The sequence below is a fragment of the Varroa jacobsoni genome, unplaced genomic scaffold (assembly GCF_002532875.2).
Source record: "Varroa jacobsoni isolate VJ856 unplaced genomic scaffold, vjacob_1.0 scaffold_1378, whole genome shotgun sequence".
NCBI classification, from domain to species: domain Eukaryota; kingdom Metazoa; phylum Arthropoda; class Arachnida; order Mesostigmata; family Varroidae; genus Varroa; species Varroa jacobsoni.
In genome coordinates this window covers 56,189-78,783 of record NW_019214280.1, presented here as the reverse complement: position 1 = coordinate 78,783, position 22,595 = coordinate 56,189, and the positions used below count along the sequence as shown (strand labels likewise).

The 22,595-nt window shown below is 37.3% G+C and overlaps 2 protein-coding genes and 2 long non-coding RNA genes across 7 annotated transcripts; 3 read left to right on the top strand and 1 right to left on the bottom strand.

The window, feature by feature from the left end:
- Window positions 1-45: 45 nt before the first annotated feature.
- On the bottom strand, window positions 46-7,347 carry betaggt-I (geranylgeranyl transferase type-1 subunit beta). 3 transcript variants are annotated; one of them, XM_022848825.2, is made up of 6 exons: window positions 7,064-7,347; window positions 3,721-3,857; window positions 3,243-3,424; window positions 2,129-2,368; window positions 1,836-1,906; window positions 46-1,612 (listed from the first exon to the last, which is right to left on the bottom strand). In XM_022848825.2, exons 1-6 carry the CDS (start codon window positions 7,179-7,181, stop codon window positions 1,359-1,361), a joined length of 1,002 nt encoding a protein of 333 aa, XP_022704560.1. In that variant the 5' UTR covers window positions 7,182-7,347; the 3' UTR covers window positions 46-1,358. The 3 variants fall into 3 exon arrangements, with proteins under 3 accessions (XP_022704560.1, XP_022704559.1, XP_022704562.1); XM_022848824.2 differs by lacking the exon at window positions 7,064-7,347 and adding an exon at window positions 4,938-5,269; XM_022848827.2 differs by lacking the exon at window positions 7,064-7,347 and adding an exon at window positions 4,938-5,276 and having other exon boundaries at window positions 1,380-1,628.
- Window positions 5,312-6,335, top strand: LOC111269332 (uncharacterized). The gene is made up of 2 exons (XR_002685725.2): window positions 5,312-5,492; window positions 6,087-6,335. It is a non-coding gene; the product is annotated as an uncharacterized LOC111269332 (long non-coding RNA).
- Window positions 7,348-7,486: 139 nt separating the features above from the next.
- On the top strand, window positions 7,487-10,920 carry LOC111269328 (uncharacterized). Its single transcript, XR_002685724.1, has 2 exons — window positions 7,487-7,520; window positions 8,860-10,920. It is a non-coding gene; the product is annotated as an uncharacterized LOC111269328 (long non-coding RNA).
- A 3,994-nt stretch (window positions 10,921-14,914) lies between these two features.
- LOC111269322 (uncharacterized) lies at window positions 14,915-22,414 on the top strand. Of its 2 annotated transcripts, none has more exons than XM_022848810.2 (7): window positions 14,915-15,270; window positions 17,453-17,745; window positions 17,911-18,020; window positions 18,324-18,532; window positions 18,706-18,912; window positions 19,495-20,018; window positions 20,583-22,414. In XM_022848810.2, exons 1-7 carry the CDS (start codon window positions 15,098-15,100, stop codon window positions 20,921-20,923), a joined length of 1,857 nt encoding a protein of 618 aa, XP_022704545.1. In that variant the 5' UTR covers window positions 14,915-15,097; the 3' UTR covers window positions 20,924-22,414. The 2 variants fall into 2 exon arrangements, with proteins under 2 accessions (XP_022704545.1, XP_022704544.1); XM_022848809.2 differs by having other exon boundaries at window positions 14,916-15,270; window positions 20,565-22,414.
- The last annotated feature ends 181 nt before the right edge of the window (window positions 22,415-22,595 follow it).

The following is a 22,595-nucleotide window of genomic DNA, read 5'->3' as shown; positions in this document are numbered from 1 at the left end:
ATATAATGTAATTTTGCAATTATATATATTATCATACACATCTTATTCAATCTTTGAATGCGTATGTTAGCTTAGATACACGTGTAAAAAATAATAGATCTCCATGAAAGGATAATCATTGTACACTGCAAATGTTCATCTTTGTCCTTTGTCCTACTGTATCTTTGTTTCTTTCTCTTAGAAATTGCAATAAAAATTGCTTAACATCATGTTGAAGTGTGAGACGAAAAAACAGTGCATATGTGCAGCAATGTCCGATATCGGTGCCTTATGGAACCATATTAACAAAGATATTGAAAAAGAATTAAAAACACTAACGCTAATTACAGGTGTATTTTGTTAAACAATGAAGATGCATAGCAAAAAAAAATAACTGTATACGTGAGGTTCTTATTTTGTGTATAAGAATTATTGGACACTCTGGACACTACTATCCCAGAAAAAAATTATAGTTAGATAACTCGTCTATGTATTGCTGTATGCGCCGCCTAGACAGCAGACGTTTCGCATTTAAAATAACACCCTCTTCTAATCGAAGTCAATATTGACCAAGGCACTCGGGATATGATCGCATTTGGTTTCAGTTATTATTGAATCGCTCTCACAGAACTACAGGTACCATTCATTTACGTTTTAAGAAGTTGTGTACAACACAGATATTATATAATACATTGTTATGCTCAGTATTCTTCATGTTCAGATATGTTCAGATATTTTATTGGATTCGTAGAGAACTCATTCTAAAGATTAGTAAATTGTATTTCTTGTTACTTATCGTCCCTTCCGTTGTTTTTAACGTGCGGAAAACTTAACTACATTAGCAGGGGGTACAAGCAGAATGATCTTGACACAAAACTACTATAATTTACTTTACACTTTAAATTTGTTCCTCCAGCGTACGTAAATCACTTATCTAAACCAATCTTTCTTAGTGACTTGGTTATTCAGAAACACGCACTGCGTTCATTCGATGTTACTTTAATATTTCGAATGTTTGTCATCTACTGTATATTATAAATTCTCATCTTTTGCCGTTGTAGCCGTGAGTTTTATATATAACAACTAATAAAGTATAACGTATATAGTTCTTTATATATCTAATTGCGACCCATATTCCTTCTACGGGAACATATTATATATAGGGTTATCTGAAATAAGTGCCAAATACTAAGACGGGCCAATGCGCTCTTCTCTTCCTAGTATCCTCGCAATCACATAGAGATATTAAATACACTATTAATTAAATATCTTTCCCAAAAAGGGTTACAACCTCTTTAAAGATTTTTGTGTCGGCTGGCTGTTCAGTCAAGTAGCACCTGCTGACATTCTGTATGGCTTTGGCGATCAATAAAGTGGCTTTACCAGGTGGCATGTATGCTTTTGAGAGCGTCGTGGGCCCTCGCTGAGATGTTGAGTGGAACATGAACTTCACGGAGTGTATCCTTTTCAATAAAACTCAGCCCAGCCAGACCAAGGTAAGTGTGGTGAGGGTCTGGAGCGCTAGCATCGTATTTTCCTAATCCACCCGTAATGGGGTTCTGCGCGCTGAGCAGGAAGTCGCGATTCAGTGTGGCAGATGAATGCTGGAAAGCTTTCAAGATGCGTAGTGTCCCTATAAAGAGAAAAGACTCCAGTTATATCACAGTAATACAGTTAGATTTTCAACTATGAAATTGCAAGCTTAGTAGGCTTAGACTAACAACTAACAAATATGCAACAGCTCACATTTGTAACACCGTTCATAGCGGTTGGACAACAATCCGACGCTCGAAATTTTGTTACGCTGAGTAGGATTGGCTTTATGTTATTTTTCAACCACTGTCTCAAATATTTACCTCCAATCCAGAATGAATAGCATGTATCCTCGACTTTATTTGGCCGTCCATTGAAGCCTTTTTTATCTTGCCTGTAACGAGAGCAACCATCTCTACATTCCTATCAAGTTTTTTCATTTAATTTTCCTGTTTAATTAATAATAATATTTAACAATAATAACGATAATGAAACAGGATAATTAATTAATTATCCTGTTTCGTTATCGTAGAGGGGAAGCGCGATTAACTGCAATCGCTCCATAAAACGGTTCACATAGCGCTCAGTTAAACACATAAGTATATATTTTGCCTACCTGAACAGGCACCATTGCACAAGTTGGTTCTGTCTATCTCCAATAGCATCCAATCGGTCTAGAAGAGCTAAAGAGGCAATCGCGCAATACGTGGAACCACCGTGCGCTTCACACCCAGGTACACATGCTACCCCACCTTCATAGGTGAAACAGTCTAGGATAAAGTGGACACAAGCATCTATGTTGATCGTTGAAAAATCGTTCAGCATATATGCGACGCACACTGCACAGTAAACAAACCTGTGAAAAAAACTTCGTTTTTTAATAATTTGTGAATCCTGAATCTCCGCCACTAGGTAAAATATCTTATTACTTATATCTGATTGTGAAGATAAACTTCATTCTACATAAAGTACTGCATATCTTCACTGCTGCTTCAGTACTGAGTATAATACGTAGAATGTAATATAGGGAAGACGTTCACTCAACGAGCTCACGCTTTCAATCGCTAAGCCCATTAACAGTTTACTTTCATAACTTTAGCGTTTTTTTTTTTATATATAAATAAACATTTTGGAAAAAACACGTTTTCGTATTCCCAATAATAGAATATCCAGATATTTAGAAATTTTCAAACATACAACAAGTATAAACGAGATATTCAGACACCAGTGTCTATAGATTGATGCAACGGGCTTTATATAACAGAACATAAAGTTGCATCTCCTTTTCGAATAGAAGACACTTCTAAAAAACGTTTAAGAAAAGGAAAATCAGTAATCAGTTGCAAAGATCCTTAAGCGAAGGAAAATCAAAGCCGTTTCCAGTATAGTTTGTTATTTTATACAGAATGCATCCTTCTTTTAAGAAACAAAAAACAGAATTGAAGTCAAGTATTATATCTACAGCTACAACTTGAACTGGTGATAATACGGTAGGTTATAATGTACGTCATAGTCGCTGATATATGCTCGCTAGAATTATCCTGCTTTTTAACGTATGTTGCAAGTAGTCCTTACCACCTCATAAAAGATCAGTATTAAGCCATAAACGAGTAGAGGACGCTGAACAGAAGTCAGTATTAAACCATTAAGCATTGTATTATACAGTATAATAGTAAAGTAGAATAATTGTTGTGTGAGTCGCGAGCATCACCAAATGAAGTAAGACTTACCTCATATCAATCTCGCCATCCAACCATTGCGAAGCGAAGCTCCCATCTTCTAACTGCAGCTTATTGAGACCCTTCAGAATTTCAGCCCGTTTCACCCTTGACAAATCATCTCCCAAAGTCACCAATGATGCTAGTGCTGTATAGGTTAAGCCTAACGATGGAATGTCCAACCAGCATTGTTGCTGCAAGAGAAACATAACGAGAGTGCACTGATATTAATTGTGATTTTTCAGGAATTTTAGTCTCCAAAAATTGATTGTTAAAAATACTCGTCTTATCTGCAATTCAACACATAATTTGAAAATACTTGAAATTATTTTATGCTTTCCTTAGTGCCGTATTTTCGATGCGGTTTCTTTTGTTTTTTGAAGCAGCAGTAGCATTTTCAAAGAGATAAACTAAATCCTGTAAACAAGTTCCCCATTTAATTCGGTACAATAGCTGCTTAATGAGTAAAATGAATGAATTTCAAATAAACCTCGTTTGCGTCACGTCCGATAATAAATCCGCCGAGAAACCCTCCTATTGATTCCTCCTCGTCGACATATTGCATGGAGTAGAGCCAGTTGATAAGGGTCGACCGATCTTCGGGAAGATCGTCTAGTAGGTCGAGCCCTGCAAAGACATTACACGAATACTTATAAGTATCTTGTATTCGCCTTGATTCGTTACTAGACCCTGTTTTTACGGAGCAGTACGAAAACTGATATTTCATAATTTCATCCTCTAGATTCCACATAACCCATCATGAGCTATTTCGGTCAGAGGCCAGTCTCCAAATACAGTTTTATATTATTACCAAGTTTCTATTCGTCGACAGATGTTAGCTTATTAAATGCTTTCACATGGAGGGAGCTGATAAGTTTCAGAATCTTTTAGATGGTTTTCAGCTGTTTCTTTAGATGTCTAAAGTAAGGTAAAATATGAAAAAATGGGATGCTACTGCAGATTGATACAACAAGTATATTAGATTGTATAATAGAAACAATTACAATGAAAACATGAAATGGATTACAGTACAGGTGTCGTTAGGTAATTTCAGTTCTATCATAACTGCAGCCGAAAACAATCATCAAGAGATAGCCGTCAGCATTTAAAGCTGTTGTGACGGATACAGATCATGTGGAGTAGCAGTAATCCAGGAAACAAGTTTTGTAACTAACGTTATCTTTTTCGGGCTTTTATACAAATTTAACCTTATAACTTTATTTATTGCTTATCATGGATGTTAGTTTTGTCAAATGCATAATATGAGCGCGTAGTCAGCGATCTTGTAACAAAGTGTCATTTGCGCAGTAATTTTCTTAACTTAAGCTAGTGATATTCAATCCAGTACATAATGCTATTAGTCTCTTCGATAACTGTAGCATTTCTGTTGTAAAATATATTAATCAATAAACTAACACTGCATACTTTATGCATTCTTAGAATCTATTATAATTTAAGAAATTGAAACACACGTATTTATGTTACGCATATTTATATTACGAAGTGGATAAAATGGAGTGGCATAATTCAGAAGAAAAATTTTCGTAGTTAAGTGTCTTTAGGTCATGTCATGTCTTGTAATGGCCACTTTTAGGCTGCTTTCTGGTTTTCCACACACGAATAGCCTTCGATACTACTACCAGCTGATAGTGTAGTATTGAGAGGGTAATCTTCGACGAACTTTGTCACGCACGTCCAGTGGCTTACCGCAAATAGAAAAGAATGCTATTAGGGGTTGCTTGTCCATATAGCTGGCGGCTGAAGTTGGTAGAGCAGTTAACCAACGGTTGAAAAATCTAACATGCCGTTTTCGTAGTATTTCCATAATGCTCTGGTTCTGGACAACCACTTTGTATAGCTGGTCAACTTTTGTCGGAGATATTCACTAGCCGTAATCAAGAGCTACCATCATCATCGGGCAACAATACTGTCGTCGGCAACCAAACTTAGGCGCCCCTGTTCTCTCCGCCTTGTAACGAAACGATCTCCTTTCATTGTTTTGTTGTCGTTTTGTCCGGGCAGTAGCTGAAATCTAGCTCTCCTACGCGGCTGCTTTGATTTTCAGGCGCGAATAGCTTCAGTACAGGCGGCCAGCAATGATTGCTGTCAATAGAATGTGCAGTTTCCTATAAAGCTTGCGCAGGCAATGATTGTGTTGTCGGCGGGTCGACCTCTCAAAATTAGTAGCTATGAACCTACAAATTAAACCTGTACTCGGGCTGCTAGCATTGTCCTTACCACAAAGTCGTACAAAAAAAGAAGGTGCACACTTAAAAAACATCCAGGAAAGAACCCTAGTACCCTATAACAAGTGTAAAGGCAATTACTTCAGTGATATAAAAATGGGTAGATTACGCATTATTATTGTTGGGCGAAATTGTGCTATAGTTTTAATTTATAACATTCTCACCATTAATTGGTCGTGAGTAGCAATAATAGTCTAATACAAACACTTTCAGGCGTTTAAAAAACCAGCAAACAAAAGTGTGGTTCATGGACAAATAAGGTTAGGCAGTGATCAACGCATGTGCTTGCCGAAGTTGACCATTGGAATTTAATTATGATATAGTCAATTAATTAAGAGAAAGCGGATTTTAACAAAACAAAAAAAATAGAACAAAACTGGACTATGATGGTTTAGTGTCGGTTTTGATTGAACTTTAAGCTTATAGTACCAGACGACTATTCATATCTTCTAACTTTAAAAAAAATTTGTGCAAAAGTTGGTAATTTGACCCCTAAAAGTCAACCATCAATCAGGTTATTAAGCTATCTTAACATACACGTGGTCGTAATGATTCATTGAAATAATAATAATAATATCCACTTGAAATACCTTGTATCAACGGCTTGCAGGATGACCTCTTCCGTTCTAAACTAACGCACCGACAAACCGTCTACCTTGGTGTCTGAGGTCCTTGAAGTAAACTCGACGGATTCAGCGTGAAGGGAGACACTATTACCTACAAGTTACGGATTACTTATGCTACAAGTCAATAATACCTAATGACTCCTATGATATCCAGCTGATCATATCGACTTTAGTACATGTGTCATATAAACTGGCTAATGAAATCCTCGCAACTGTATATATTTCTTCCTCTATCCCCAGGAGTTCTAAATCATTCCCAGTTTTATGTCCAATATTATCGTTAAGCAGCTGGCTGTCAGCACTAGCAAATATGTCTCTCCCAATTTGTAAGTACATAAATAACCGAACTGGAGGTATAAAGCTTGATAAAAAAAGATCTAATACGATTTTTTAGAAAATGAACTAAAACAACATAAACCGAAAAAATAACGAAAAGATAACGAACAGACCTTCTATAACTTATGTTTACCGTTTTTTTCATGTTTTTTTAATGCGAAAAAAATATTATCAAATTTTGTCTTCTCGTATGTTCTGATAATTTTTATGGTTTCTACCCTTTTAATTTCCCTTGTTCTCAATAATTTTTCAGAAATCGATTTTAAGTAATTCATTTCTAAATTTATTAAATATAGAAATTAACTTCCCATAATATTTAATTTTTTTTTAAATGTGGAAATCGTCGATTTTGACATTTGAATCGCCAAACCCAAAGTCATGTTTCGTTATTCAGACAAAGCGATGACACATGCTTGAAAGTTTAAAGATAGAACCCTTTTTGTATCTATAACAAGGTGAAAGCCATCCGCAAAAGCAAAGCAGTTTGCAGGACCATGAAAACTTGCTTAATAACGCAGTTTATATGTAGACCTTGGTTAATGTTTGTTGTGTTGCAGAATACTAAAATACAATCATTAGTTTATAGGTCTCTTTAGTGGATCCTACATAAGAGCTTAATGCTTACCGCGGACTGCAAAAAACGAGATCAGAGGCTTCTTGTCCAAAAATAATTCGCTCCCTAATGGCAGATGTGACAAAAATTTCTTTAAGAACAAGCTATGTTTTGTACAATGGAACTTCATTTTAGTTCTCGTAGCTTAACGTATCGTAGGAAACAGCTGCCTGAGTGGTCACAGACCCAAGATTAACCAACGTGTGGACACTGTTGATCACCTCAACCAAAAAACTAACGACATCCATAAGTTTGTTTTTGTTAAATACAGCCAGATTCTATTTCGACCCTTTTTGTCGCGTATCAACCAATTGTGTTGTCCATTCAATTGTGTTGTCTATCGTAGTGCACGTTTGCTTCTTGTCGACTGCGAGTAGCGTTGTGTTCTATAGATAATGAGACATGCATACCATATGACAGAAGCGAAATTGGATCACTCGGCAGTAAACGTGTAAGGGACCGATCTCAGGTCAGCAGAATAGTATTGCATGCTTTAATTCAGTTTTACCATAAATCGGCGACATGAATTAAATAACTATTACGGACAAAAATTTTAATTTTTAAATATATTAAAAACAAATTAGATTCAGAGTAGTTGTATATATTACGGATATATAATATAGACTTCTATCGATAAATTATCTATCAGGCACAAGTAACTGATTGAGAATATCACATTATAGGCAAGTTACAGAACAAAAAAATACAAATCGGACTTCTCTGAGTAAAAGCCATAACATGAAGTGAGCCGTTAGAAGAAAATATGACATTTATTGTTTACTTTACCATATTGCCTTTTATACTACATGAGATAAAGTTCGTATTACATTGATGTAATTTCCTTTGACAGTTAGTTACTTACTTTTACAGGTAAGTACTGTGCATCAAAGTAAATGATTACCTATATCATATTTAATTCTTCCTTTAACTTCTATTACTGGTACTCATGGCAATATAACTGGTCTAAATGCAGCATATTCTCTTAAAAATAATGTATAATTATCAGTCATGTGAGTTAATCAACAGTGTGAGATTCCTAGGGAGTACTTGAACATCACTGTATGATCGACATTTTATTGACTGATTGAAATTCACTATGTATTGCAGTGAAAGCTCAAATATTTTTCCTGTGTAATTATTGAACTTTTTAATTACTAAGCCAAGCCCATAATCAGCAAACGCAAGAACCGCTGTATTCCCAGCACTTTATTCGATTGTAAGTGATAGAAACTAAAACTTAATCAGCAATAAAAATTGCTGATTAGGTTTTAGTTTCTACTTAGAAACTTACTATTGTCACAGACTAACACATGCCCTTTATGTGACCTTGATTCTTACCTCGAGTCCGAGGGCGTGCGTTTAACGTCCATAGAAAATCCATCATTGAATATATGAATGTAAATAAATGAATCGTCATATCTATTTTGGTAACTTTTTAAGCGTATATACCTTTTATTAGATATAATGCCAAAGTGATCTTGTAATTTATTTCCTACAGTTGTGGTATATGTAAATCAGAAAATTATTATTGTACAAGTCGATAACAGACTTCAGATGTGCTTCAAAATGTTTTGTCGGTGAAACAAGAGACAATATCACGGCCACAGAAACTGTTTTGTATTAGCGTTGCTTTTGAAAATTACATATGCATGTCACTTTTAACTTACGTATTTAACCATTTTGTCCAGTCGACAAAAGCGTATTTTCCTGTATTGTCATGCAAATCAAACCGGCGATACAAACGGAAAGAGAGATACACAAATAAGTGCGAAGAAAGAAATCACCGCTGTGCTCTATAAATTCCGCAGGGCTAATACAGGGCTGGAGTGTCCGATAATTATGTTTGCGGCGGCAAACACAGTTTTACGAATCATGCATTAGCACGTAGGCGCATGGAATGAACAAACATCTATGACGCACGAGAAGCTAGGGCTCAGTTGTCCATGCTCAAGGTACTGTGCTTCCTGAAACAACTCTAGTCAGGATCGGATCTAATTCGCAATGAACACTTGAAAAATGTATAAGACACGTCTCCTTGCTAGGCAAGTCCGTTCAATGTTTTGCTACAACATGGACGCTTACTGGCGAGCTGGAAGCTGGATGATGAGGTCCTCCTAAACATCATATTCAACAGAGAAAGTTACACATTCCGACCCTTCTTCAGAGGACAATAGCGAATAGCTGCCACAAGCTTCTGGCTCTGTTCATTACACTTCAGCTAATAAAAATGCTAGGAACTGAATGGGCTCCATTTGAACAATACGGATTTCGCACAGGAAACTAGAACTTGATGCCATGTCACCTGCTGCTTCGGAAAGTACACTGTGTTTGTCGCATACCAAGACAGGCGCTTTTCGGCGTGTTCGTATATTCAAATTCGGCGTCTGATGTAGCTCCAGGGACAAAATTTTAATAAGGCTCATGGAGGTCCTACAGAACATGCTGCATTCAATCAGGGGCACAATACAGGAAAACTTAGTAAACATAGATGACAGAATGGCACATTGGAGCCCTTCGTCGAAGCAACTGGCGTTTCACAGAGTGATGTCCTAAACCATCTGCCGTTTTCTCTAATAGTGAATCACCTGCTATCCCCTGTTGAAAATCTAGCGGGATAGGAAAAAATGTCGTTGCATGCCAATGATATTATGCTCATTAAACAGGGTCGTTAATACTGTTAGTTAGCTCGAACAAGACAGAGACCACGTAGTTTTGCCATAAAGGCTTCTTCCAATACGCCTTCCATACTCAGAACGACCTTAAAGTGTGTGAACAACCTGAAGTACCTGGAGGTAATTTTACCCATGAGCGGCCAAGCTTTCGAATAGCACATCTCAGACAAATTGTGGCGGGCAATCGCTACATGTATAGCATTACGAAACACTCTTCGTGCACGGCGCTGTCGCTGTTTGAAATACAGGTAGCTTGGATAACTTGGTACAAATTGTATGGGATAACCTGTCATCGAAGCAGCTCGAAAGACTTGACCATATCACAGTTTTGTTCTTAAAACGCAACGGGCTTTCATAATTCATCGTGGAGCAGATACGTGTCTTTTTTGAGCGACACATTGCTATTTGTGGAGGATATGAGTTAAAGATTCAAGCTTTCCATTATCTCTGCCTATTCAGAGTTCATCAGTACATGGAAGAGGATGGTGGAAATAGATCTTCATTTTTATTATGCGGAATTGGAAAGGGTAGAATAGAACAAGCCAGCACTTAGTTCTACGTTTTGCAGGATATGGCCCTGGTCATTTGTCAGAGCCACGTGTATCTGCACAAGGTGTAAAGCAATACTCCTCCGGTACCAAGTAGCGTCATGTGCTGCGGAGCCATAGATGCCCAGTCTCTCCGATCTGGCACATTGATATTAAAATTAATAATTTTTTAGTTCATACTTTCATGTAAAAGAATTGTATTTTTCTGAACACAAGTAAATTCGTATAAAAAATGTATTTTTCAAAGCACAGTGGCATACATACAATTATAAGCATGTGGAGTGTGTTGCACTGTCCGCCATTTACCTTTCTTGCAGTTAAAAAAAAAGGCTATTCTATAATCGAATAGATGTTTGTCATTTAATATCGGTTCTTCAATCCCAAATAATACGTTGCTTTATTCATAAAATGCAGCATATAAAAGCATATTCTAGAATTTTTTTATTAGTACTGCACAAAACGAAACGACGCAATCGATTGACAAAGGTCTCGTAGATATAGCTATAATAAACGAACGGGTTATGAGGACATTTTGTTAAAAATGATATGCTGACGAGGCGGACGGATGTGTGTACTGATACTACCAAGATGTGCAATGTTAACTTGTATGTTGGATCACTCAATAAATCGTGTCTCAAACACCCGTTAATTTGGTTATTGTATAAACAGCCCTTATAAGCACGGTAGTCTAAAATAACATGTTAAAACTTTTTAGTACAGAACGAGCAAAACGTTCAAGCGATTCGCTGTATATTTCATTTGACTGGTTTAGAAGTTCAAACATTCAATATACCCACGATCTCTTCTGAGCATGTAGTATTAAGAAGCCATCATCATATACTTCACTATTAATTGATATTTGTGGTAGATAAGCTGTCGCGTGATATATGTTTTGTTCTAAGCTAAGCCTCAATGACCAAATTTTAAAATGGGTCAGTCGCATGTACCAAGACGAGATACCAATCTACATCTCAGGGTACTCGAACTTCATAAGGATCGCTAAGTAACTTTTGCCGACAGGAACGTTTTACAAGAGATCGTTATACTGAAAGAGTACGGTCCGTTAATAGCCTGATGTAGCTTTATTGTCAAGTTGAGCCAAAAACAGGTAGCTGACTACCGACTGTGTGATGATAAGCAAAATCTCTGTCGTTATTAGGACAAACTGGTAAGTAATCAATGACGTAATATCAAGTTTGTCAAGTGGTAGTGACGCGTTAGATAGCACAGTTTCGGCAATATATACCAATATAATCAAGTCCATTGAAATCATGTGGATGCGTCTACCCTACATAGGGAATCTAACTCAACCGCTTAGCCAGATTACTCAGAGGAAGAAGTAATCATTTCGTGCAATATCTGCGTTCATTGCAAACTAAAAGCTCTCCATAGTTTCTAAAACTTGAGTTTCAAAACCGCCATCAAGGCGCCCTTTTAACTGATGCAGCTTCCTGCTGTGTTCAAACCGAAGACTTGTATAGTCGAAACTGAACTACGCTTTCCACTTAACGTAATTTGAAATTTTAATGACTGTGTTTTGTAATAAATTCGACAAAAGTATATGTTCATCTTGTAGGCCCGGTATGATACCGCACCTTCCACAGCTTTTTTGCTGTCTGTCCACAGAAACTAAAACAATGTAATCGGATGAAATAATCAATTTATTGTTAATGCTAAGCTCAAGCGATGTAGCGGCGTAAATATCGTATCGTTTGGAAAAGGCAACGCTTTCAAAACTTAAATCGTATTCTCGAACAACACAGAAATACGTTGCCCACAGTTGACACGTACGTCGTAATACGACGCCCACGTTGCATTATTTTACGGGCTTCAAGAGGCAACATAATCCACCACGCTTGTTACTTTCGAGCGCAGCATATGATTTTAAGTAACGTAAAAGTGGGTCAGATGCCTCTAAAGTGTAAAGCGCCCTAGACGGAGATACCACGCTTGATTGTGGGACACACATTGTTCCGGTCGCAGTACTTTAAGTAAAACCAAATTTTTCGATTTTGCTGTTATTAAATAAAGGTGGATCTGTTCATACATCAGCTTCGTCGCAGATATCTAAAGCGTTGTTGATTTTAGTTCATGTTGAAAATTGCAGTTCATGAACAAACTAGTAAGTATAGCAGCTCTTACAAGCAAATGGACGTTACATGTTTGGCATTGTGTGACACGTTCTATAAAATTTCGCCTGTCTTGTAGGTCATTTGCTGCACAGTGCGATGTTAAACGCGCGTTACAGACATTATGTTGGCGAACGCGAATCTTATTATTTAATCAATTAACAATCGGATGAAGGACTGTATTCGCAACAAAGTTTAATGGAGTAGATTTATGAAAGGGCGTTCTTTCCCTGGCTGACTTTTGCCTCGCTCGTACTAAACGAATAGTTTTACACGCGTTGTTGTCTTTGCCTCTAAGCTAGTTTGAATAGAAAACATCATATAAGAAACTGCATGATTTTGTTCCAAATCAATGAGTTGGTTTTAAGAGATTGGACGGAAAAAATTGCGCTTTATGACTCGTTATGCGGCGCATAATACACAACCTGCGTGAATAAAAAAAGTTATCCATATTTAGAATCTCTACCAGTATCTGGTGTAACGTAACTCACATATGTATTTGTAACAGAAAGTCTGCCTGTGATATAATTAAATGATAGAGTTATCTCAAAGCAATCATGTTTTTTTAAAATTTCATGTACTGGCTGCATTATCTTCTCTCAATATCCTCATCATATACAGGTAAAGATAATTAAGAGTTTTATTCTTTACCAATATGATAGTCTGAGGAACTGTTTGTGCACGTATGATTGGTGTGTTAAATGTTGAACGCCCACAGTATAACAACGCCTTTATTACTAAACATATTTCTAAAAAGTACATCTTCACCGCCGCCTACGAATACAAGGCTGACTTTCATTGTTATAACCATTCAAACACGATTACATAAATAACATTAAAAAAATTGTTTATATTACCGCAGTTTGTGAGTAGCTGCATGGTTGTTGATTGACAGCTGTAAGCTGTAAGATATTGGGATATATCTTTGTCTAAAGTAGTACGATTTCATGAAAAAAGATCGTCAAGCCCGCCCAATAGGTATCAGGTTTATACAGATAGTTAATAAAGTACTGTTGATTGACAAGAATAGTATCATTTCGGCTGAAAACTTGGATTCATAAATGTGTAATTAAAATTGATTGATGGCTGTCCCCACATTGTCGGCATGTGTGATCAAAGACATATATCTCGATATTTAAAACGGTCAACAGTAAGGCTGAAAAGAACTTTAGGGGTTATCGAGAAGCTTCACTAAAAAAAGATTTAATAAAATCATCCAGGAAGTTATAACGCCGTAAGACAAGGAAGTTCAAAATTAGACCAGTTTAGTTACTCATCTGCAAATCGATCTGGCTTAAGAATGATGAATATGGCAACAAATTTTGTCTAACAAAGAAATATTTGAAAAAATGCTAAACCCAAAAAAAAGGTAACGCTACGGCCTTGGCCTAGATCTGGGAAGAGCGACTCACAGCTAAACAAAATTCAGACAACCGAAAACCCTGAGCAGATCGTACAGTACATGAACAGTGATGTTTGCGTGTAACGTTTAGCGTACAATGGGTGGCAATACAGAACATGAATTTAGGCATTTTATTTTTTAAATATACGGACATTTGCACGCTATATGCTGTAGTTAAGTAAATGTAGAGGAGGTTTGCTGAGGCTGAAAGGGTCTTCACTTAAGCATCTTAGACGTGTATGTCTGCACTTCTTTAAAGAGGTAGTCAATGGTTTTGACGCTAATTGAGATGTCAATTTGACGAATTAGCCTGCTCTTTTCCAGCGTTAGATACTTAGCAGAGGTAATACAATAACCAATACAATAATAATAAGAATAGAGTTGCGTAAAAAGGCAACTACACCACGTTTAGTTTAGTAATGCAGGTATATGAATCTTTGGAAATATTATTTTTACAGTTAAATTTTTTATAACCATTGAAATCCCACTTGAAGAAATTTCTTAAAAACTGCAAGGCATCTAAAATTTTTATGCCAACGGTCCAACCAAAAATGAATTTAAAGCTAGCGCTGACTTCAGTTTATGCAAAAAGTCACCTTAATTTTGTGATGGTGGGCCTAAAGTGCCTCACTAGTCTTACTATACTTTTGGATATCGTTAATTGATAATAGAGTGCGACCAGTCGGTGTCCCGCGCCTGTTTTCTGCATCTGATGTTATACCAGCATGGACGATGCTGATATGGTGTTGTTATCAAAGATGAAAAATGCAAATGAAGTTACTGGCGTTGGCTTACGACAAACCAAATGAGCATTAAACTCTATGGGAAAATAGCAAATTGTTCCCTTTAGGGAGATCAGTATGTGGCCGGTCAGCTCTATTTGTACAGAGCCTCTTATGATGAATCTCTATTAATTTAGAAAAAATCAGCCCAGTACAACCTCTTCAAGAGGTCGCTTTCGGTTCGACAAACAAATAAAAGATGAGACATGCCTTTTGAGTTGTATAGTACACAGATATTGATTTTTTTTGCAACATTCATGGCGTCGTTAACAGCACGAACCGCCCGCCAAACTACCTAACAGAATGTACCGGCGTTGATGCGCTCATTCATGAGAAATGTTCGCCGGCTGGGTCAGGAGCTCTGCGCTAAAAACACAACAATCCGCGCCCGCACCAATACCAGGACCTCAGCACGCGGGTTTTGAGGGCGGTGACTCCGATAGTAAATGCGCCAATTTTCTGCAGGGTCATCTCCTGTCGTGTGAGTTGACCTGCAAAATTCTGTGAACTACGATGTCTCTAGAAGTGTTAAAAGGTTGGTGGTTGCATTTGACCAATTCGTGGCACCGGACCACAGCCGCAACCGATTGGAGTCAGGATGTGCTTAAGCCGGATCACATGACCATTGTTGTCTCCGCGCTTACGGCAAGCGCCGTTTTGGTTATCGTTATCTGCAAGTTCCTTTGGTAAGTTTTGAAATAAAACTCGACCGCCACTCGCGTGCTTCGCCCCGCGCCTGCTTCGCTTACTTACGCGCAGATAAAAGCTTTATTGTATTCGTAATATAGGTAGTGCCGAATAATGGCCAGCTATTTTCTAGTAGCTATAGCCCTTCCCACAATATCATTTGAACACGAGTTTTCAATTTAACACAAATGGAACACATTAGTTCGCGCAACACTATTTCCACAAAAATATACATATATATATAGAAGCATATATTTTTTTATCTATATAAGCGTTTCATATATAAACTTCGTTATAGTCATAAAACTTGTTAAAACTGAATTTTTTAAAACATGGTTATTATAAAGTAGTAAAATACTATTATAAATAGTATCGGCTCAAATGCCGAGGACAAATTAGAAGATGTTTACAGTAGTAATAAATGTATCACTCTACAAGTCCTAGGATTTGGGGTGCTGATAAGGAATTGAACGAGTAGTGCAAAGGGATTAAGAAAGATTAGGTACAAGACGTAAGAAAAAAAATATGAATTTACACTGACATAGACGTGTGAGATAGCTAGACATTATGCGTTACTTTATGTCAGCAGAAGACATGACAGCGTGGGCTGTGGATGAGTACTAGAGTACCTATGCGGTGTGAACTGCTCACCAATAGTAATCGTTAAATTGCTTTATGAGGAAGCCCGCCGGATCATCTGAAAGTGGGAAAACTCGAGATCACTAAAGGCTTAACACAGGACTCCTCGATATTACTGAGCTGGTTTGAGTTTTGAGAAAAACGAATTAGAAATTTAAGAACTGATCAGGTCACAGAAAAGATTTTACATTCTTAAAAAAATTTAGGATAACACGAGAATTGTACGTAGATGACCTGATCTTGAACGCACGTTCCTGCCGGGATATCAAAGTCTTATTGAATATTAAAGTGCAAGTGGGACATAGACTTTAGCTGACAGAAAGTTCAATAATGGTGTCTTCAAGGGAAGAGTCAGAAGCGGAAAGGACTCTACCACCCCAAACGACGACATTACCGGAAGGGAAATCAACTATAACCGTAACGCCTACCTATCTAAAATGAAGGGGATGTGCACTTAAAAAGGCACACAGGCAGTAGTTACATGCCAGTTCTGTGACAATATACTAGACTTGAAATGAAAAAGATGCTATAGCCCGATGCCCAGCCTAGCATACGAACGCGCAGTAATAAAAACTATTACCACCAAAAAAGTGGTCGCATCAAACCAAAGCGACGAGGAGAGGTGGACTTTTGTGGTAGTAGAATACTCTGTTTCGCCCAACAATACATTTTGAATAATTAAACGCAGTGGAGCACTTTCGGAGAACAGAAAACCTAACGTAAAATACAATTCTTTAATGTATTAAACACAATGACTCCTTAACAATGGCCTTGGGCGACATTGACAATAACAGAACCTTTATGATGCAAGTCGACTTAATACAAGAAAATTGAAGAATCTACTCAAATGTGAATGAATATGAATTTAGATGTTTCACATCTGAGCCGATATTATCGAACGATAAGTGTCGAAAATGGCAGCAAACCGCTGACTAAAGAATAGAAGTTCTGCAGCAATTTAGATGCGATGGTTAGGACCGCTGGCTGCGTGCCGCATAGCAGAGCACTTTAAACAAGAGAAAGCTGTTAGGACGAACTGTCGATACATCAGACAACCTATCACCATACATCGAAACGTTTTTTCGATAATTCACGCCTACTGTAAACAAATCTGTGCATAGCTTTGGGTACCTGATTAATTGTCGAAAACATCTATATTAATCTCTTGAATCTAGCTAGTACTTTGTAAGAAAGAGTAAGACAAACCTAGGCTAATGTATTCGCTTCACAACTTTTTTCGTAACCTTCGCAGCTACAAATGAAACAGTAGCACACTTCCTCATTTGGATTCCTTCTTTAAAATAAGACTAATTTATTTTGTAGAAATATTTAATCCTCATGTATTTTTCATAGGGTGCGTCTATATACCTTACTTAATATGTAATTTCCCACGTATATAATATAGCGGGTGGCATATATTCTAACAAATTTATTATTGAAATGTTTATATGGACCGCCCACTGGAAGAGCGAGACTTTTGATTTTCTTTTGATCCTTTGAATTTGCTAATGAATCACGTTTCGCTTGTGCTGATTCCAACAGGCCAGTTCTTCCCGTGCGGGTACGATGCTGGTTCTGTGGTGGCCTAAACCGGCTTCCTCTGGCCAACCGAAACCATTTTGATTGTTTGCATTGCGAACAGTACAATGGTTTTTCTGCTCTCGGTGACTACAATAAGGATATTCCTGCGCAGAGGGATCCCAGGATGAATGTTTTTTCAGTAGGGGCCACCCCGTCTGGAAAGACCCTTAAGATGTATCATAATGGGCTTTGTGAGTTGTGCAACCATCGGCAGGCCATTAAAGTGAAATGCCGTAATCAATTCGAGCCTAAAGGTAAACTATTGCTTTGATTCATTGCCATTACAAAGTAAAACAAATTGTCTCATAATTTATATTAATAATGTGCTACTTGTGTTTATAATATTCATTGGAATATATATAGGTGCGCCGCTTATTATTGATTTTTTAAAATGTTTTCCTTTTTTTTCGTCATTTCAGATTCAGTCAATGAGGAGACAGAATTCAAAGAATACTGTCGCCGTTTGGAGACCATCCATCCGCTCTGTACGGCTTGTAAAAACCATGTTCGAACCAGGCTTGCTTATCAGGTTTGTTGTCGACACTACAGCTTTTCTTTACCTTAATTACCATATTAAGCATTAATTACGCGGCGTATTCATTTTACTGTGACGATATCGGTTGTTCCGGCGTCCTCTTAGACGCACTCCTTTGTGGCATCGGTTACTTTAAAGATAAATCAATAAGGGCAATTTCAGTTATAGATTTCTTGCAGCTATACATGTATTGTACATGCTCTTTTTCATCTGTTCTTCTAGTTCATATGTAATGTTAGCGCTTTGACAAATCATATATTCCCGATTTTTTTTACGACTCACATCATGGATTCGTAGGACGCAAAGCTGTTGCCCCATGTAATGTCGCTCGAAGCATCTCGTTGGTATAGGCGTCTTGAGCGGTTCATTAACTCGGAGTTGACAGAGTTAATCGTGTGCGCTATATCAGCAATTTCATTTGCGCCTTTATTTGACGAAGGCTGGACTAGGCTCGTACCCTTTTCGGCTGCCCTAGTACTGATATTGTCCGGGGTTGTCCACAACAGGTTTGTCATGAACGTAATTTTTATTTCGTAAAAAAATATGTGCTAATTATAGCAATAATAATAGGATCATGCAATGTTAGCTCTATCAAATTGTGTTTTGTAAATAAAGCCTATATTTTTGTAACGTTCAATAGATTAAGGTGATATTGATTTAATATGGTCATCTTTTGCAGAGCTCTGTTGTGGACGATAATTTTAAGGAGCGTTTCGGTTGCCGTTCAGTTAACGATGAATGGTTCAACACTGTTGCCCGTGGTAACCAGCAAGATTGTGCATCCATTATCGCTTACCGTCCTGAATGCCTTTTCGATAGTTTGTGGGCTTGTCGCTTTTGTGAAGCCTATTGAATCTTTTATTGCAAGACTTTGTGGGCGTAAAAGGTAACGAGACTTAAGGTACATACGATATTTGTTCTTGTGAGGTTGGTTATGCAAGCAAAAGATATTTTCCTAGTACGCTTTACTCGTACTAGGGAACGACCGCAAATTTTGGCTTACACGGCAATTCACATATTGTGGGTATATGAATTTCACGAAGGAAATGAATTATATTAACTCCATTTGAGTTCGATTTCAGCGTACCATATAACAAGTGTATTTTTAGATTTTTTAAATAGAAAAATTACGTTTGAACATTTTCTGTCTGTTTCTTATAGTAATATTGTGTCAACGAATGGCTTGAAAAAATTTGACATATCTTGCAAGCATTGAAGAAGCAGAGCCATTCCTAGGTTAGGCCAACTTAAACCCTTATAAACGTTATACGGGTAAACGGTTCATACACCAAAAGGCCGGTTAGTTTTATTAAAAGGCATAACATTTAAAGTTTAATTTGACTCTAATATTTTGGTTACTCTATTATGCTTTTTCACCTCTAAATATCTATGTTTTCGCATTGGGCGTCACCTCGTCATTGTATCACCACTTACCGTTTATGATATTGGGTTAATTATTTTATTTCAGGCCTCTTTTAAAAGCGACCTTTACTGCTTTACCCGACCTGTCAAAGGCTTTAGCTCCGCTTTTGTCCCCTGCATATCGCACCTTTCTGCGCACCCGCGACTGGACCTCCTGGGCACCCTTTGATTTAGGATCACGCATTAGTTCTCTCAGTCTGGGGTCCGCCAGACGATCATCGCCAGGATTTGGCATGTCTGCTTCCACATTTGGTCCTATCAAGCCAGCGTCAACACCGAGAGCATATTCAGACCTCATTAGTGGACTATTTGGTGGAAGACGGAGCAGCGGTGCTCGTAGTAATAGATTAGAGTCACTTTGTAATATATCACCTTTCGAAAATGCGTCGGGCCCCCCTAGGAATGCCAGTGTATTGCGGCCCAGCAGACTTAGCGATCTCTTCGATAGACGACAGAACAATGAGAGAAAACGGCAAAAGTGCTCCATAAAACAGTCACAATTCTTTGAGGAAAACTATAATAATCTAACACCGCCGCCAAGCCAAGACAGCTCATTGACGTCTAGTGAGGGTGCGTTTCTCACGGGTTAAGCATTTTTTTTTTGTAATTTTACAGAATTACCAAACTTCTCTTTTGGTCTTAATTCGTCTCATTTTATAAAAAGTAATACACAAAGCATCCTATTAAATATAAACAGTTAAGGTTAGGCTTATTTTTTTAACGATCTTATATATATATATATATTATACAGGTTTTTTCTAAAAGAAAGAGACAGAAAAGAGAGTGGTGCTGATATATTAATATGGGCCTGACTTGACTGACCTTGTCGGAATTGCGTGTGCTCATATGTCTGTCTAAGACACGTAATTGAACATAAATCGTTACGTGTATTGCCGTATTGGTTCTGCTTGGTTGTTATACCTGTTTGGAATATGTAACTTATGTCTTCTATGATACCGATCGGCTTCTATTATGATTATTGCTATTTATTTCACTATATCCTGCACTGACATACTAGAGTTATCGATTCACAAACCGCTAAACTCATCAAAAACGTTTTCTTTTTTGTATTTCTGGGAATTAATTTTCCCTAACATTAACAAACATGTTTTATAGAATCCGTGTATCCTTCAGCGTCCCGGCAAGCAAACTCATTCTACAATACACCGACGCAGTATCAACGTAGTTGGCCCCATACTGAAATTCGCAGCGGACTAAACGGATTAGTCAGCGGGAAATCTGAATACAAGGATTGGGATGCCCGTACCACACACACCGTATACAGCACAGTGATACACGAGCACAACGGTTCGTCTGCGAAAGCTCTTTGGGCTATTGCTTTTCTTTTGGCAACTGCGCTTCTGAAGCTTTGTTGGGCTGATTTAACTAGTTTAGGGAACGCCGTGTTTATGTATAGTGCCACCTTAGCAAAATATTTTTCTCTCAATGGTGACGTGGTATGCCCTGCACAGTAAACTCTACTCAAAAGAGAAACTTGTAAAGGATGCCTTTTGAAATGACTGAATAAACAAACCCTTTAGAAGATTTATTACGTTTAGTTAACAAGCAGCGAGGGTTTCTTTGTGCACTAATAATACTAATAGTTAGAGTGTAACACATTTGTACATTAAAACATTATTATTAAGATATAAATCGCTTTATCATTGAGAGATCTGTGCGGCGGGATACCCTAAAAGTATAGTGTACCTCTTCTTTGTACAGAAATAGTATACAAATTTTCATAAATTTGTCTAACTGTAGATGCGTTCAGTTTTTCCAGTTCCTGGAGAAAATTACCTTCGGGAAATTGGTTCAACCAAAGAACGCCATTGTCTTGGCTTTCCCAAACTATATCCATCATGTTGTTGTTTTTATTTGCCGGTGTCATTCAGATAGTGCGCCTAGAAAATGTTAGCCATGTTCATTAAAATAAATTGCTCGGAAGCAGGACAAATTCGATGGAAAGTAGCGGGGTTACTCAGTGTAACGCATATGCGAGTTCACATTCGGGTAGGCGATAGATCCCAAACAAGAATTTCGAGGTATTGTGAGCTTTCCTACAGCTCATTTTCAACTGTTGCCTTTATCGGTAGTTAAGTTGTTGTATGCTAAAAAAGAAGACTCAGTTGTTGAAATGGGGAGACTAAGCCACTAATAATATATTATCTTGGTTATTTACAATAATCAGTAGGCACAATGTGTATAATCCTATCTGTTCCTCAAGCCAAGTGGCGTGGCAGAATTGTTGAGGTATTGCTTAGGCTCAGTTCACGTGCACTGTTTGTCACTGCCTAAGATGTTTGAATTTAAATAGATTTCAATGTACTCCTATTTGTAGTTTTCTGCAAAACCAATTTGCAAGTATTCGTTGTATATAAATATACTATAAGTAATGCAAGGCAATATTGAGTGCCACTGTAAGATACGAGACAAAGGATAAAGTGAGATTAAGAGGAGAGGTGCACATACATTCTACATATCAATAATTGCTCGTTAACTTTTGGAGCATTACATATAACGAAATATTTACTACCTGTGAAGGAATTCTAGGTGCGCATTTAGATGCATTCTGAATGATTTAGCTACTAACAGGAACAGAATACGCCATCGTTGTAAGATGAACTTGTCATACCGGAAAGTTGTATATACATTAAATAAAATATTAGTACGAACTAATCGTAATAATTGATAACAAGAATCACGATGGATATAAAGCACAATCTCTTACTTTCTGTTAACGGAAATAGCCGCTAATTAAGCAACGAGAGTAAGTCTTGATTCTTCGTCCACTTTGCATAGAGATGACAAAAATGGTGATGGTTTTCCGCAAGACATCTCTACCAAGTGATTGTTCATGAGAATAATATGAATGATAGAGTGTATGGGAACGCGATTAAAGTAAACCAAATATTAATGACGTGTACAGTAAACGTATTATGCAAATAAACGAACTTATTTTTGATTAAGTTACCGGTCCTTTTTATGTAAAGTGAGAAGTCATTGAAACATTTTTTCAAATCGATTATGCCATAAACGCTAGCTTTTTCCCGAAGTAGATACTTCACACTTACACTTCGCAATTGTATATTTATAATATTATTAAACATTATAAAATTATTCTTATTTTCTATTCAACTTGTATATGAA

Excerpts from the sequence above, each read along its gene's own strand:
- betaggt-I (XM_022848825.2), bottom strand. The coding sequence starts at position 7,181 with ATGAAGTTCCATTGTACAAAACATAGCTTGTTCTTAAAGAAATTTTTG. Across the intron at positions 2,369-3,242 it reads GATGGCGAGATTGATATGAG|GTTTGTTTACTGTGCAGTGT; the intron begins GTAAGTCTTACT and ends TTTTTTTCACAG. Across the intron at positions 1,613-1,835 it reads CTATTCATTCTGGATTGGAG|GGACACTACGCATCTTGAAA; the intron begins GTAAATATTTGA and ends TTCTCTTTATAG.
- LOC111269322 (XM_022848809.2), top strand. The coding sequence starts at position 15,098 with ATGTCTCTAGAAGTGTTAAAAGGTTGGTGGTTGCATTTGACCAATTCG. Across the intron at positions 18,021-18,323 it reads GAACCAGGCTTGCTTATCAG|GACGCAAAGCTGTTGCCCCA; the intron begins GTTTGTTGTCGA and ends ATGGATTCGTAG. Across the intron at positions 20,019-20,564 it reads CTCATTGACGTCTAGTGAGG|AATCCGTGTATCCTTCAGCG; the intron begins GTGCGTTTCTCA and ends CATGTTTTATAG.